Raw genomic sequence first — 15799 nt, 5'->3', positions numbered from 1 at the left:
AGAATGCACCTGCATGGACCTATGTCTGAGCTATATGCCAATTCTATATTGTTCATTGCGAAAGCTACACGATATATCATGCCATGGTCTACAAAACAAGCAAATTAACTCCCCAACGCCTCGCTCAATGCATGTCCTCATCCAGATGCTACGTCATGCCAACATAGGCTGTTGCTGTTCAGCAACGCGTTCCCTCGCCCTTCTCTGTGCCCTGTCTTTGGCGATCTGCGCCTTCTCCGCCGGTGTGAACTCAGGCTGCTTGACGGGCGCATCGGGCAGCGCAACGCCGTTGACTTCTGCCTCGAGTGCCTCGAGCTCGTCTTCGACTTCGTCTTCGTCTTGGTTCGTCATCTTGTTCGCAAGGAGCTCGCTGATTTCCTGACGCGCCACGAGTTAGTCTCACAAGTGAGAGGATGATAGGAGTTGAAGCATATACCTCTTGATACGCCCTCGCCTCCTCGTTCTCGCCCAATAACTTCTCCACATTCTCTATCCCACCCATCTCTCGGTGGATCTCCTTCAGCACCGCCGTGCCCTGCTGCAACCCATATAGGACATCCTTCTGCACGAGCGCGAACTCGACGTCGCTCGTCAACACCTCCAGTTGCGCCAACTGCGCGTCCGTCTTTGACAGCAGCGACTCCTGGTACTTCTTGCGGCGCAACGCCAACTTCGCCTTGTTCGTGTCGCCTTTCGCCAGGCATTCTTTCGCAATCTCCTTCTCGCGGTCGGTGAGCACCGTGATGCGTTTCTGGTACTGGCGCAGCTTGTCGCGCTGGTTCTTCATGTCCAGGATCGCCCTGCGCATGTCAGTATGTCGCTGAGTAAGCGTGAGGAGCAACACGCACTTGTCCTGGGCTGATATCTTGTTTGAGCTGCTCGAGTTGCCCATGTTGCTGCGCTCTCCATGGGCTCCGGGGTGTGCATGCGACACGCCCGCGCACCTGCCTTGATTGACGTAGGCATGTAGCGTCCGAGGATGGACCGAGGCACTAGTTTATCGATAAGCGACACGACGAACGGCTGGACAACCACATACAGATTTGGTGTAAAAATTGTGAGTTCTGAGAGATGCTGGTATACGCTCAGCCTTGACTTTTGGCAGCATCTTTTCCTATACTCTTGTCGCGTTGCTCAGAGGAAGCAGTTGTTCAACCAAAACAAAGCCGAGGAAGGACCGACACCCTAGTCTATCGATAAGCGATAGGGCTTAACATTTTTTTGCGATCGTCGAGCATTCACGAGACTTGCTGCACTCCACAAACTTGGGACTAGTCGGCCTCTCACCCTCCACTCGCTACTACTAGAAATCACCTAATCACTCACCTACTCACCGGTCTTCGACATGGTCTCTCGCGGTCGTCCCTCTCTGCAACAGGGTCTGGATCGAGAAGTGTACCAAGTGGTGCGCAAGTATCTGGACGAGAAGAACGAGTCGCCGCTCAAGTTGCGCGTTTCCACAGTCTATGACTACCTGCATCGCTCAAATTCTAGCTTGAAGAGGAGACCAAAGAAGCAGCTGGAGGATTCAATAGAGCGAGTAATCGATGTCATGCGTGAGGACGAAAGTTCTGGAGAAGATGAGATGGCTGGGTTTGAGGGTGATTTGATGGGGGAGCCAAAAGATGACAGGAAAGGGCAAGAGAAGGAAGTCGATTGGATGAACCGCCAGATTGTGAATCAGTGGGCAGGCGTACCCGCGGCAAACGGCGAGAAGAGCGAAAAGGCCAAGAAGAGGGACGCAGCGAAGACCAACGGTGAGCGTGAAAGCAAGCGACTAAAGAAAACCGAGTCGAAGTCTTCGAAAGTCGACACCACACCACCTACCGGGCTCACTCTTGAAGACCTTGGCGGCGTAGACAGTGTCATCGGTCAGCTGAAAGAGCATCTGGTTCTCCCCCTGCTTTGTCCCGAGGAGTACGTCAATCGAGAAATTCCCATACCTCGCGGTATTCTCCTCCACGGCCCCCCCGGATGCGGTAAAACGGCAATCTGCCGAGCCGCTGCAGCAGAGCTTGGCGTGCCATTCATCGAGATCCTAGGCCCTTCTGTTGTGTCCGGCATGTCAGGGGAGTCGGAGAAGCAAATTCGCGAAATCTTCGAGAAAGCGAAAGAAGTCGGCCCCTGTCTGATATTCATTGATGAGATCGACGTCATTGCGCCAAAAAGAGACAATGCACAGAGTCAAATGGAGAAGCGCATTGTGGCCCAGCTGCTGGTCTCCATGGACAGTTTGTCTATGGAAGGAAACGATGGGAAACCGGTCATCGTTCTCGCTGCAACGAATCGGCCGGACAGCTTGGACCCTGCCCTGCGACGCGGTGGTCGCTTCGATACTGAAATCAACATGGGCGTCCCCAATGAGCCGATGCGAGAGATGATCTTAAAAGCGCTCACCCGGAAGCCGCGGCTGTCAGAAGACGTGAACCTGCCAATACTTGCAAAGAGAACTGCAGGCTTTGTTGGCGCCGATCTGAAAGACCTAGTCAGTAAAGCAGGCACATGGTCTATGGACCGTTATCGGGAGGCATTGGAGAAGCAGGCTGCCGAAGCAGAAACCGAGATGGAAATCGACGATGGAATGAACAAGACACCACTCCCTGAGCACATTCGATCGTGGAGGCGGCTCGTCAAACGAGTACGAGACAAAGAAGTGCCACGTCCGCCCGGCTTCGAGAACACGGTCATCACGATGCAAGCATTCACCGCCGTCCTGCCCACTATCGTTCCATCTTCCAAGCGAGAAGGCTTTGCGACAGTGCCAGATACTACATGGCAGGATGTTGGTGCGCTCAAGGGTATTCGAGAGGAGCTTGAAATGGCCATCATCGAACCCATCAAGAACCCTGAGCGCTTTGCTAAGGTTGGTATCACCTCCGCCACGGGGGTACTTCTATGGGGCCCGCCTGGTTGCGGTAAGACACTGCTCGCCAAGGCGGTAGCTGCGGAATCGAAAGCGAACTTCATCAGTGTAAACGGGCCGGAATTGCTCAACAAGGTATGTACATCCCCAGCCTGGCCCCTACTCCGTAAAATTCAAGCTAACACCTCCACAGTACGTCGGCGAATCTGAACGTGCGATTCGGCAAGTCTTCACACGCGCCCGCTCCTCTGTCCCCTGCGTAATATTCTTCGACGAGTTCGATGCCCTCGCTCCAAAGCGCTCCACCGAAATGCACGAAGCCTCCGCTCGCGTCGTAAACACGCTCCTCACCGAAGTCGACGGCCTTGGCATGCGCGCGGGCATCTACCTTATCGCCGCTACCAACCGCCCCGAGATGATTGACGAGGCCATGCTGCGCCCTGGTCGTCTGGAGACACGCCTGTACATCCCGCTACCCAAGCCAGAAGAACGTGTCGATATCCTCAAAGCGCTTATCCGGCAGAAAGCCGTCATGGACCCCAATATGGCGGAGTTTGCAAACAGGGAGGCGTGTGAGAATTTCAGCGGTGCGGATTTGGAGGCCCTGCTTAGACGGTCCGGGCAATGTGCGCTTAAGCGCCGCTCAGATGTTGTTGAAGAGAAGGATCTTGTGGAGGCCGCGAGGACGATTAGTCCTAGTGTGGGGGATATTGTGAAGTACGAGAAGTTACGGAAGAGGTTCGAGACGAGCTTGTGGTGATTCGATGTTTTGGTTTGGATGTGAGGAGGGTGTTAGGGTGTGTATGGTGTGGCTATTTTGAATGGGCCGCGGCACAATCGATGCAAGAAGTTGTTGTACGAGACCTTATAGTCACAGCATGGGCAGAGTTATTCTTCTTCATCGTTTTCCTACCCGGTAAGTCTCTTGATACGGAGAAGTCAAACGAGATCAGGATGAATACGGCTGGGAGGTATGATAATATTACCTGCTCCAATGCTGATGGCGTAAACACTTTAACGAGGTTGATTAATTAACCACTCCTCTTAATCGGTTGCGGTTTCGCGGATGTAAGATCAAGCAAAGCCAGGCAGTTGCACTTAGAATGATGTTATAACAATTGCTTCAATCATTTCCAGTGCATCATACCAAGATAGAACATCGACGTTCGTCTACAAACATATGTATATCGGGTTGGCCAATTTCTACGGATTCACTAGTTAAGTACTTTATTGATAGAATCTTCCAGATGCGGTTTCGGATAGTAGCACTGCAAGTGGCTGGTCTTTTCGCAGTTGTATGTTTTGTTGGAAAGCAAAATGTTTGAAACGTCATCTTGAGCTTCCAGACGGTTACACCTAACACTTCTAAGATAGTCAGGCTAACATTACCTTTAGGAAGCGCTTCCAAACCATGCGGCGATCAGTAAGCACAACACTGAGATCTCGGATAGACGTAGATAGAGTGCTCTCGAGACATACGTTGATAACTGTGAAGAACAACACACCTATACTCGCAACGTAAGCTCCCTTCAAGATAACACCTACAATGAAGCTCTATTCTGACAACTTACTATGGACTTTCCTTCACAGCAAATTGAACGCTCACCAGCCACGTGACCAACAAAAACCCTTGCACCCTCGGGCAAATCCGCGTCACCGCTGATTACGCCGCAGCATAAACCAAGGCAGAAACGACTGGCTGACCCAGGCAGAATCCCAGTTCACAGCAATTCATTCCATTGAAAACGGCGCTCTTCACTCCTTCACAGTCATGCGTCGCAAACATTCACCACTCCTCGCAACAAACCTCCGCGGCCTCTAATTCTCAGGGTCTTTCGGCAAGCTTTTTGTTGGGGCTCGCGCAAACCCCGCACAGCCGAAACCTAATCGCACAACTTTACCCGAACGACTACGTCATCATCGCGATCCAGTGCTCGGGCCCAAGTGAAAATACGATGTGTTTCCACAACTCGACGCAACACAACGGGTGCGGCCACATCGGCGAAGCGCACACCCAACCATGGACGCTCTGTGAAATAGCATTGCGCCGACTAAGCGACCTACGCGGTCCGAATTCTCCACTGCTCTCCCTGCCACCGCCGCGTGATGTCCCGCCGCCCAAGCGCTCCTCCTCGACGCGCCGCTTCCTCTCCCTGAGCAACACCTTGTCGCGCTCTGCCACAACCTCGTCAGTAGCATCACGCCGCACAAACCCCGGCCCTACTGTTCGGCCCTCACGTGCCTCGATCTCCGGGTTCGACCCGTTGGATCCGCCCACATCGCTCGACTATGCGACGCTGCCCGACCACCAGCTCCTCGCCGTGCGCTGCGCGGTGCCTGTGAATCGCACGCGTGTCACCCGTGACATGGACGTGTGCAAGTCGTGCAAGCGGTGGATCGTGGATATGCGGCACATGGTTGAGCGGTACGAGAAGACGGGGAGTATACGAGGGACATCTGCATTTGAGGAGTTCCTCAATGTTAGGAAGGAGGTGTCTGGTGTAGTGCCGTTGCGCGGGGGCGCGTCGTTTGAGGACGCGCCTGGCCGCGTAGAGGGCGATCTGACGGTGCCGCTGCGGGATAGCGTTATGGGGATCGATATTGGGGCGAGGCAGGCGATTGTTCTGGGGTATCCTGAGGAGGAGTTTGAGAGGGGGTTTAGTGGGGGACTGGAGGGGTTCGAGAGGAGTGTTGGGGAACGCAGGAGGGGAAGGTGGTAGGGGTGGATTGGTGGTGTGATGTAGAGCGAGATCAACACTATGTTTGCCTCGAGAATATGCTGCTGCGTTGGGCTGCAGCGGGGAAGATCAGACGTGTGCAGGACAATGAGGGGAAGCTGGTATTTCGATCTATATAGTAATATTGGTAGTAATCTAAGATACTTGGCCGCCATGCTGCTGCTGCTGTTGATCCTGTGCACGATCTTCCAAATCTGCTCGAACGTCGACCCCATACAGACCTTCGACGCAGCAATTACGTCAGTCAATTGATCAGTGATGATAGTTCCATCCAAAATGATCAAATAAAAATTTGAATAGATTTGGAGTTGGTATATTGATGCTGTTGCTACGCGCAGGGTCATAGAACGGTGCCAAAGCTTGTGAACCAATTTTGTGACAGTTTGGGAACAGGCTACGCAGCTGCGCAACAAAACCGGTTACCTTGTTATGATACTGAACGACTCCCTCGTTTAAATGGATTGTAGATAAAATACCGCCTTGGTCTCGAAGTATAACATGGTCACATCCGCCCTCAAATCATCCCGAGGACTCGGTATTAGTGTACTCATCGCGTTGTTGCCCTGTACATGCAAATGGTCCGGAAAAGCTGCCCGCAGAGTGAATGTCAATAAGAGACTGGAACTCTGCTCAACTTGCATGACTTGTTTGATCTCCCCGATATCTATCGGCCCCCACCTCGAATGATTGTTTCTCATGCCACTCAGTAGCAGGCCTGCTGGCACCTTCGTCTTCAGACACAACGTCGTCCCACTCATTCTGAAGATCTTCTTGAAAATCGATCGAAAAGCGTGTTTCGCGTACACGTAGATGTAACGCAGGTTTCAAGGCCTCAGGGTTGTGCTCTGAAGGAATTCTCAATGGAGACGTCGAGATTGGAGGATCGCCGGCAGATGGGATTGTGGGTACGGTTTTGGAAAATGTCCCAGGGGGGCAAACACTGCCATCTTCATTCATCGCAATCATGTCGCCGAAGACGCGTGTTAATGCAAAGAGGATTTTTTGTTGTCTGGAACGGGGTTGTCGCCGCAAGGTAAACCACGCAAACAGGGTGACATCGCGGCAGCGGAAGCGTAAGAGTAGTTCTGAGTAGTCAATATTGCGGTACGGGCGGCTACCATTCCTAGCGCAGAGTGGAGACTCTTCCGGCCTCTAACATTTCGGAGCGCGGCTGCAATCGGCTTAGGTAATCGATTGGTCGAGTCGACCCTTTTGGCTACTTGACCCGGCAGACATATCTGTGAAGCTTCGTAGATATTGTAGTGTCTAGTTCAATTGTTAGCTGAGGGATAGCGCTGCACTACCTATTAGGACTGCGGTTGTGGTTCAAAGTTATACAAATACTCGACTTGTACACGCAATGGTGATGTCGAAGAATAGTGGAAATGGCCTCAACAGTCTCCATGATTCAGAGCACGGAAAGATGGGAAGTTTGTGCAATGTTCGTATGATATTTCGCTGCTTCATAAAACGTGTTTGATTTTATTCGTTATCATCCTGGCACCCACTTCCTCTAGTGACCGACCATGGCCTGCTGTGCGGGCGCATATCTGTTTCCGTGAGGCTTGGCAGCATCAAGGATCTTTCGCATCTCTGCCTTCTCTTCCTCCGTAAGGTCGATGTCCCTCGAAGCGAAGTTCTCCTCCAAACGTGATGCCTTGGTTGTGCCTGGGATGGCGATCATACCCTGAGCAGCAACCCAAGCGAGCGCGATCTGTGTCAAAGTGACACCCTTGCGCTTAGCAAGCTTCTTGATCTCCTCGACGATGGCCTTGTTGTTGTAGAAGTTCTCGCCTTGGAACTTGGGAACTATTGGCGGAATGAATCAGTACCAACCTCATCGATCAAGCATGTCTTGCATGTGGGAGGAAGGCAACTTACCAGAACGGCGGAAATCGTCAGGTGCGAAGTCGTCGGGGGACTTGTAAGGGAAGTCATCGACGAGCCATCCGTGACCCAGAGGGCTGTAAGCCACGTATGTGACGCCCAATTCCTTCGCGGTGTCGATCAGGGAGTCGTTCTCGTGCAGGGTCTCGAAAGCGGAGTATTCAGCCTGGACAGCATCGATCTTGGCAACTATAAATGGGGTCAGTGCGAGTTCCGCGAGGACAGAAACGCAATGCACTTACTAGAGTTGGCCTTGCGGAGTGTTGCCGCAGAGCACTCGGACAGGCCAATGTACTTGGTCTTGCCGGCCTTGCGGATCTCATCGAGAGCAGGGATGGACTCCTCGAGGGGTGTCTCTGCAAGTATCCAATCAGTCCATGCAACGCAATCGCTCTAGTTATTCACGTACTGGGGTCGATTCGGTGGAGGTAGTAGAGGTCGGGTGCGAAGCCGAGGCGCTCAATGGTGCCATCGATGTATGTCTTGATGTGAGAGGCAGAGTTGGTGACATTCTTGTCTCCGAAGCAGTCGAAACCGCACTTCGAAGCAACTGACAGAATCTTCGTTAGCAATTGATGCTTGACAAAAGTCCAGACCTGCGAATACATACTGAAGATCTTGTCGCGAACGTTGTGCTTCCTGATGAAGTCTCCCAAGAGCTTCTCGTTCACACCGGCCTGGTAGACAACCTGATTCAAGTAGATTAGTATCGCAATCAATGCTACCATATCAAGGCCGAGAACTCTTACCGCTGTGTCCCAAAATGTGCATCCAAGCTCAATTGCCTTGAGCAGAACGGGTTCGGCCTCTTCCAGGCTCAGATTAGTGCCTAGACCGAAGCTCAGACCCATCGCGCCGAAACCTGGCGAGGGGACTTGGATATCGCCAAAGGGAATTGTCTTGACCATGATTGCGGTGATAAATTGAAGGTTGTATAAGAAGATTGAGGTACTGGTATGTGAGGTGTGATAATGTCAATCGACTGTAGTTATTTTCTATGCCCCTCCAGCGAGCCCTTTATACCCAAAGTCGGTAGAAATCGTCATACTTTGCCCCGCAGTTTCACCGAGATATGCGGCTGGCTTATGTTGGGATGTGGCGTTAAGACCATACCATGTGGTATGTCCGACAATTGTGGGCTTAAAGCCGTATCTCCATTAGCATTTTTGCGTTCTATAAATCTGGGCACGACTCATATTTTTGTGTTCTGCTAGTCATTTCACCGACAATCAAGACTAAACACATGCGGGAACGGGCCGTAACAACTTTTAGCTCATACTTGCAATTCCGGGAGTTCTTCGGCACGATGACGTTCAAGTACGAGGTACCAGAATTTTCAGATGCATATAAGAAGCATATGCAGTAGGCTTAACAAGACTTCATTCGTCGGATTCAACCTCAATATTGTCCATCATGTTCTCCATTCGTCCCCTAGCCACCCTGCTCCTATCCGCTGCTTCCGCGATTCCATCTGTGGCTGCCCTTCCGGTAGGAGCCACGAACTTAACTACGGTATCTGTGTATGCGGATGTACCGGGACCAAAGAACTTGGAAAACCTTGTTGTGCGCCGCAATGGCGACATGCTAGTCACCTCCATCACATCGCCGTCCATCTTCCTCATATCACCGGACAACACCAAGGCGCCCGTTGCCGTCGCCGACGTACCCAACACTGTTGGACTTCTGGGTATTGTTGAGCTGGAGGAGAATGTCTTCTACGTTGTCGCGTCGAATGAGACCTCGGGTCCTGATTCCAACGAAGTGTGGAAATTGAATATGCAACAAGGCTGTACCGCACAAAACGGATCCGCTGCTGCTTCAGGCGACTTGTCACTCACTGCACGTATCCCAACGGCGAAGCAACTGAACGGCTTGATCAGGCTCGCAGACAACGACACTACAAATGTCCTAATCAGCGATTCGTCTGCTGGAACCATTACTCGTCTCAACGTTGAGACTGGAGCTTACGAGGTTGTAATTGAGGATGAGAGGTTTTTGCCCACTTCGAGCGGTATTGGTGTCGGTCTCGATGGCATCCGTATGTTCGAGGACCAGCTCTACTTCACCAGCCTGGATCAGGGATTTTTTGGCTCGGTTCCCATCTCACTGTCAACGGGGACAGCCACAGGTCCCATTGATATCATTGTCAACGGTACCCTACTCGACGCGGACGACTTCGCCTTGTCCAGTGATGGATCGAAGGCTTATATTGCCGAGAACGGACAGAACGTCATCGTCGAGGTGGATATCTCCTCCAAGACGAACCGCGTCCTGGTTAACAACACCCTGCTCGGTCGTACGTCCTCTGTTTACCTTGGGCAGACTCGTTCTGACTCAGATTCGCTCTATGTCACGGGTGCCAAATTGAGCGCGAATGGAACTGCCATTGAGGGCCGTGTTCTCAAGGTCGCACTGTACTAGGTTCTCGACAGCACAACGGACCTTCGAGTCTAGCTGTCGCCCTGAGGTTGCTCATTCAAAAACAAAACTCTGTATATACCCTGAATAGGACTGTAGAATGCTTACGCAACGATACCAATGATTGAAATTCAACTTGTCTGTAACTTTGCCAAATGTGATTCAAGTGAACATAGAGTTTGTGCAGCGACCCAGCGGAATAGCATTGTGTGACACCCCCCTCGAACTGGGGAGATTATCGTCACATCTATGATGTGCGTGAGAATATGTGACACAGCATATCGTACCATCGGTAGAAAGAGACGCGACTTTGTGGTAGACAAAATAAGACGTATAACACCGCGGGCAAGGTTATATATGCACACTTATGTTTCGTGCACAATATGAAACTCGCTCATGCGGACATAGTTATGAGTTGTTTCAGTATGTTGATTGAGATAGCGTTGTGTGATTCAAAATTTTGCCGAATTTCTTGAAGAGAATACATCGTAGCAACCGGGGACTTGAAGGTTAAGTGCAACCGAGTCCACCTCATTTCGTGCATATTTCGTGATTACAACCATGCGTGTAGTAGAGAGTCTTGATGTGGCTACCGAAGCTTTCTCGAATCTTGGAAAGAACTCTCATGTTTTTAATCCTGGATTCTCGAAAGCGGAACAACGCAGCTAGTGCTTTCATTTCGAGACGGGAATTAATGGTCCCTGCTCAATTGATAGCAATGGCCCTAGCCCACGTACCGAACCCTAATTTCGTCATTTTCGTCTTCTATGTGATTGACAATCGACATGAGTTTGGAAAAATCAACAGGCGAACGAATTGCGAATCATATCAGGTAGTACACACTAAGAGATGGATTGCTCTATGTCTCATAAAGCGTGGTCTTCAGCGTAGCTATCGATCCAGTATGACTTTCAAACGTTCTCATATAGCTCTTTTCAAACGTCTTCAAGCCGATAGTTAATCACTTCCAACCGACTTTGAGTTTCGTTATTCAATCAACGGCTTTAAGTCTTCTCTAGAGGCATTCAATTGTAGACAGTACTCTCGATATGACACCTTAAGATGATTACATGGAAGCCCCTGTCGGAATCACCCGCTGAAGCAAATCCGATCACTCATGGATGTTCCGTTCTGAGGAAGCTCTATCTACGGATGATCATTGTTGAATCCAAAACTTGGTTTAGGATGTTGGGATCAAGACGCGTCTGAATGCCATGACTAGGCTTGATAATCATAGATATACCTCACTACACAGTAAGAGAAACTTGCCTATGTATTCGGGTTAAGGTTTTGAGACAATGGGATGGAGTGTGCGGACAACATCAGGGTAAAAGGTGTGTTTGATTGCGATCTGTATCGCCCAAATTCTATGGGATAAAAACGCAGATACATCGAGATACTCAAGATTCGAAGTTCCAGATTAGAGATCCTGCATTGGCGTAATCTCTGCGATCTTTTTTATCGGTCCAAGGATTCAGTCGTTCTGTGCCTTTCTGGTAACCCTTGAGTAATCTGTCCCAGTCTTTAATGCCAGCTTGTATATTTATCGGCCTTATACCCAACTTCTCCTCCAGGTATGGCGGCCAGTGCTTGGCGTAAAACCCGCCTATCTTCACAGACTGTGACACATTCAAGCGTGCCAATCCCCGAACAAAGACCACACTTTCTCCAAGCCCGAAGTGCAGTATCTCATCTATGTCCCATGGTGGCTTCGAGTGGTCCCAGGGGCCCTCTGCATCCCAGTACACATCCAGATGTTTCAAGTTTGTCGCATCTTGATGCAGTTTGTTGAATAATCGACACCATCGTTCAGGACTAGGCCCGTCAATGGTCGGACCTACGAAGATATATAGATCGGTGATCAGAGCGGCGTTGTTTGTCTCGAGCCAGACTACCAGAGCATCCGGTTCTGCGACGCGGATGGTAAGGCCTGGAAGGAGATCGATTGGGGCATCATTGAGGCTATCAAGTATCTGCGATGCGGGGTCGGCTCCAGCTTCCCATGTGTAGCCTACGGGGCGATTGAAAATTAGGTAGGGCGGAGGATACATAACAAGTTGTGTCAAGACGAATTGCTATAAAGCTTCGTTTGAAATTGATTGACTTGTGAACAAAGACTTGGTCTGGAGAGGAAGAGTTCAGGCACGCCTATTCTTGAGCGGGGTAGTGCAGATCTTGGAATAACGGAGTAGAACTAGGTCGAGCGAGTCTCCGCGTGTCCCGCCTTTTAGCGAGCAATGATGTTTTCAGACGACACTTTCAGTGCTACTTTCAAAATTGACTTAAGAAGTTAGTCGCCCTTGGACATGTAACAAGACAATTGGAATTAATATGTGCTAGTAATTCTGCACGAGTGATTTCACTTTTCTCAATCCTGGGCTCCTGCGATCTTTGCTTGAGTCCGGAACGCTATTGATGCTGTGTACCATAAGCTTCATACTGGCACCATAGCGCGCATAGCGCTCGTAATTTACCATTATACGCTAGAAGATGCAGGGAAAAGATGCTCCGACTAGCAGACTCATGGATTAATCAGCTATGTACGCCCTATGAGAGACAAGGTAGAGGCTAACCCAAAGCGGCACGCCTTTCCGCGACATCGAATTTCACTATATTCCAACTCCAGCCTCCATCGTTCTTTCTCCAACTCAAACCCCCACAATGCACTTCTCCCGCAAACTCGACGTTATCGGCGTTCACGCCGAAGGCGAAGTAGGCGACGTCATCGTGGGCGGCGTCCTCGATGTCCCTGGCGCGACCATGTACGACAAGATGATCTACATGTGGGACAAGAACGACAGCATCAGGAATCTGCTGCTCAACGAACCGCGGGGGAGAGTATCGATGTGCACAAACCTCATTCTGCCGCCGTGCAATCCGAAAGCGGATGCGGGACTGCTTATCATGGAGTCTGAGGAATATGTCCCGATGTCTGGCTCGAATATAATTTGCACTGTGACGGTGTTGCTAGAAACAGGCATGGTTAAGATGGTGGAGCCGGTTACGGAATTGGCGTTGGATACGGCTGCCGGGCTTGTCACAGTGAAGGCTGAGTGCTCAAATGGGAAATGCAAGAGTGTGGAATTCCAGAACAGGCCCTCGTTTGTCCTAGGTCTTGGCATTCCCATCAACGTCCCAGACCTAGGTACAGTCACAGTCGACGTAGCATACGGCGGCATGATATTTGCTTTTGTTGACGTGGCGTCCGTCGGGCATACTCTTGAGGATCACTACGAGAATGGCGCGGAGCTCGTTACGCTGGGTGAAAAGATCAAGGTCGCTGTGCGCGAACAATTTACGGCAATACATCCAGAGAATCCGGCCATAAGGGGTGTTACGAATGTTGTATTCATCACCCCTCTGGTAGAGGAAGAGAGGGGGAAGGTTACGAAGAATGCTACCGTTGTCATGCCAGGCCGGTTCGACAGGAGCCCATGCGGAACTGGGACGTGTGCGCGTATGGCGGTACTGCATGCTCGAGGGTTGCTGGAAGTGGGCGAGAACTGGGTAAACAAAAGTCCAATCGATACCGAGTTCATCGGGCGGGTTGTAGGGACGGCGAAAGTGGGAGAGTATGAGGCTATCGTGCCGATTGTCAAGGGTCGTGGGTGGATTACGAGCTTCAAGCAGGTTGTGCTTGATCCGGAGGATCCGTTTCCGGAGGGCTTTAGGGTGGGTGATGCGTGGTTGCCGGCGAACCCTAGTGTGAAGGAGGGAGTTTTAAAGGCCTACAAAGGGTCTAGATAAGAAGTTCTTACTACACAAAACTTGCTATGGATTAGTAGCTAAGTATTAATCCAATATGCTCAAAGGTTTCTATTTACGGCATGTGGGGCTTATGCGGGAAGGAAACACATGGATGTAAAGTTCCCGCGGACAAAAGATACATTGGTTATGGCACAACGCTTTATTATACCCGAGCAGCCCTTACTGGCAGTACAATTTCGACATATAGCCGTGAATTGAATGAAAACGCCTAACGTGCACTATCTATGCAACCTGCAGTGAAATAGCTGCGTAGTCAATGGAGTTTAATAGTTGTGGTAAAGCTTGCGCTAGCGCGTTCAGGATTACTAAACTTCCATTAATCCAATAACACGTTGCATAACCTGTGATTAAGTAGCGTAGAATTAACTCACTTATTACAATGTTTAAAACTAAGTTACAGCATTGAGTTTGTCGAGAAATGTAAGTAGCGCAACCTTTTTGCAAGTAAGTGACAACTATTGTAGGTAGTTCTGTGGCCTTTCCTAGTAGGTTCTAAAACTATATCTGTCTAGATCGTTGTACAGAGTACTTGAAAATGTGCACAATTATACTAGAAAGATTGTCGTTTTGTCTTGACTCCATAGCCACTCTGTGTGGGGCTCATCATCATCCGATACGTTCACCTTGACGGACCATGATTTTGAGGGAATTGATACGCGAGTCGAATCAGACACCTCCGACGCCGAAGTCGCTTCTTCATCCAGTGCTTTCGGCCTTGGTACAGTCGCAACATGATCCCACTATCTGAACTGTGGTTGTTCTGCCCCTATATCGTTTGAATCAGATTCATTTGAGTCTGACCCACTTGTGTCCGAATCATCCGCATTAGAATTATCGGTGCCTGATTCATGCCTAGGCTTGTATGGAAACATGACTTCTGCTTCAACGTCTTTTGTATCTGATTCGAATTTGGGTTTATCTTCTGAGGCCAGCTCCTCAAAATTTGACTCGTTTTCGGATGTGCCTGCATTCAGCTCTTCTGAACCTATCTCGTCTTCAAGGGACTCATCCTTGCGTGGATCGCTTTCTTGCTTTCTTCGCGTCGAGTAAGGTAAACCAAACTTCTTCCGAACGAGCCTTTCTGGATCCATTAACTCATCCAAAGTCAGCCCTTCTTCGTACAAATCGCGCCCACGAGGTTCATGATCAGAACCTGACTCGCTCGTAACCGACTCGCCTGTTGTGGATGCATCGGTGTTGAACTCATCCTTATATGGATGATATTTACGGGACATTCTATCATAGAAGTAGCTCTCATCGCGAAAGTAGGCCCCTACCCTCTTCCAAAACCCCTGTCTTTCCTGTGCTGCAACGATGACCAATCCCACGGTGTGAAATTGCCATCCGCTTACTCTACTATATTTGTAACCGCTGTGAAGCGGCAGCGCCCACAGATGGCCATCGCATACTGGAAGGGTGTCCGGATACCACCAGGCTTGCATCATCCGGACACTTGTGGTAGGCTGGAACAATGGGTTAGTCACTACGAAAGCACAGTCGACAGCTTTACGGCCCTGTCGGTCTTCTCTCGGAACACCTGAGTAGATTTCGACAAGGCAAGAACCGATCTGGATAACGTCGCTTGGGACATCTATTGAGGCATCCCGTGTTGCTATTTTCGTCGGTTGCTCTTGCAGAACGATCTTTGCATCGAGACCCGCTTCTAGATTAGACATGCGCGAGGCTCTGGAGCATCGCACCTTTCCCTTCACGTTAAGCCATGTCCAGGAAGGTTCTCCGAGGTCGATGGTTCCTTCTTCGGTATTTGGATCTTGGACGTGCCAGAGTAACTCTGTTGTATCAAGGACATGGTAGCGCGAACTGTGAACAATTCGCCAGTCCTGCACGTTTGCAACTACATTTGCAAGACCTTGGAAAGCTAGCTATTATACCCTATTAGGTTGTAGACACCTCTAAAATTTAGTAGGACATAGCAAAAATTAAAATATAAACAGAGGTCTAATAGTAATAATATTATTATTAGAACTTTAATTTATAATACTATACTATTATATATATCTTATTTAATACTCTCTTTTATAAAAGTTTTAATATAAAATTACTTAAATCTAAAGAGTTATTTACTCTCTTATATTTAGAAATAATTAAATAAAGCTAATTTTCT

General features: G+C 49.9%; 8 protein-coding genes across 8 annotated transcripts; 4 read left to right on the top strand and 4 right to left on the bottom strand.

The window, feature by feature from the left end:
• Positions 1-36: 36 nt before the first annotated feature.
• On the bottom strand, positions 37-1076 carry P153DRAFT_422873 (Snf7-domain-containing protein). Its single transcript, XM_033672395.1, has 4 exons — positions 1040-1076; positions 849-992; positions 437-800; positions 37-378 (listed from the first exon to the last, which is right to left on the bottom strand). Exons 2-4 carry the CDS (start codon positions 890-892, stop codon positions 154-156), a joined length of 633 nt encoding a protein of 210 aa, XP_033523592.1. The 5' UTR covers positions 893-992; positions 1040-1076; the 3' UTR covers positions 37-153.
• A 174-nt stretch (positions 1077-1250) lies between these two features.
• On the top strand, positions 1251-3968 carry P153DRAFT_315923 (AAA-domain-containing protein). The gene is made up of 2 exons (XM_033664973.1): positions 1251-2998; positions 3057-3968. Exons 1-2 carry the CDS (start codon positions 1346-1348, stop codon positions 3621-3623), a joined length of 2220 nt encoding a protein of 739 aa, XP_033523591.1. The 5' UTR covers positions 1251-1345; the 3' UTR covers positions 3624-3968.
• An 850-nt stretch (positions 3969-4818) lies between these two features.
• Positions 4819-5583, top strand: P153DRAFT_375740 (uncharacterized protein; the record flags this gene model as incomplete). Its single annotated transcript, XM_033669600.1, has 1 exon — positions 4819-5583. The coding sequence occupies one exon, from the start codon at positions 4819-4821 to the stop codon at positions 5581-5583; it is 765 nt and encodes a 254-aa protein (XP_033523590.1).
• A 1506-nt stretch (positions 5584-7089) lies between these two features.
• On the bottom strand, positions 7090-8527 carry P153DRAFT_366633 (Aldo/keto reductase). The gene is made up of 6 exons (XM_033668096.1): positions 8238-8527; positions 8099-8177; positions 7898-8038; positions 7731-7844; positions 7483-7677; positions 7090-7410 (listed from the first exon to the last, which is right to left on the bottom strand). Exons 1-6 carry the CDS (start codon positions 8394-8396, stop codon positions 7115-7117), a joined length of 984 nt encoding a protein of 327 aa, XP_033523589.1. The 5' UTR covers positions 8397-8527; the 3' UTR covers positions 7090-7114.
• Positions 8528-8640: 113 nt separating this feature from the next.
• On the top strand, positions 8641-10047 carry P153DRAFT_366632 (uncharacterized protein). The gene has a single exon (XM_033668095.1). It carries the CDS (start codon positions 8902-8904, stop codon positions 9907-9909), a length of 1008 nt encoding a protein of 335 aa, XP_033523588.1. The 5' UTR covers positions 8641-8901; the 3' UTR covers positions 9910-10047.
• A 902-nt stretch (positions 10048-10949) lies between these two features.
• P153DRAFT_366631 (uncharacterized protein) lies at positions 10950-12076 on the bottom strand. The gene has a single exon (XM_033668094.1). The coding sequence runs from the start codon at positions 11955-11957 to the stop codon at positions 11307-11309; it is 651 nt and encodes a 216-aa protein (XP_033523587.1). The 5' UTR covers positions 11958-12076; the 3' UTR covers positions 10950-11306.
• Positions 12077-12148: 72 nt separating this feature from the next.
• P153DRAFT_396498 (proline racemase) lies at positions 12149-13731 on the top strand. Its single transcript, XM_033671485.1, has 2 exons — positions 12149-12195; positions 12247-13731. Exon 2 carries the CDS (start codon positions 12568-12570, stop codon positions 13651-13653), a length of 1086 nt encoding a protein of 361 aa, XP_033523586.1. The 5' UTR covers positions 12149-12195; positions 12247-12567; the 3' UTR covers positions 13654-13731.
• Positions 13732-13896: 165 nt separating this feature from the next.
• P153DRAFT_402886 (uncharacterized protein) lies at positions 13897-15586 on the bottom strand (the record flags this gene model as incomplete). Its single annotated transcript, XM_033671975.1, has 3 exons — positions 14480-15586; positions 14308-14418; positions 13897-14015 (listed from the first exon to the last, which is right to left on the bottom strand). Exons 1-3 carry the CDS (start codon positions 15348-15350, stop codon positions 13897-13899), a joined length of 1101 nt encoding a protein of 366 aa, XP_033523585.1. The 5' UTR covers positions 15351-15586.
• Positions 15587-15799: the final 213 nt, after the last annotated feature.

This window comes from Dothidotthia symphoricarpi (assembly GCF_010015815.1).
Source record: "Dothidotthia symphoricarpi CBS 119687 unplaced genomic scaffold P153scaffold_10, whole genome shotgun sequence".
In the NCBI taxonomy this organism is placed as follows: domain Eukaryota; kingdom Fungi; phylum Ascomycota; class Dothideomycetes; order Pleosporales; family Dothidotthiaceae; genus Dothidotthia; species Dothidotthia symphoricarpi.
Note: the sequence above shows the minus strand (reverse complement) of the source record. Positions and strands in the feature narration are given on the sequence as shown.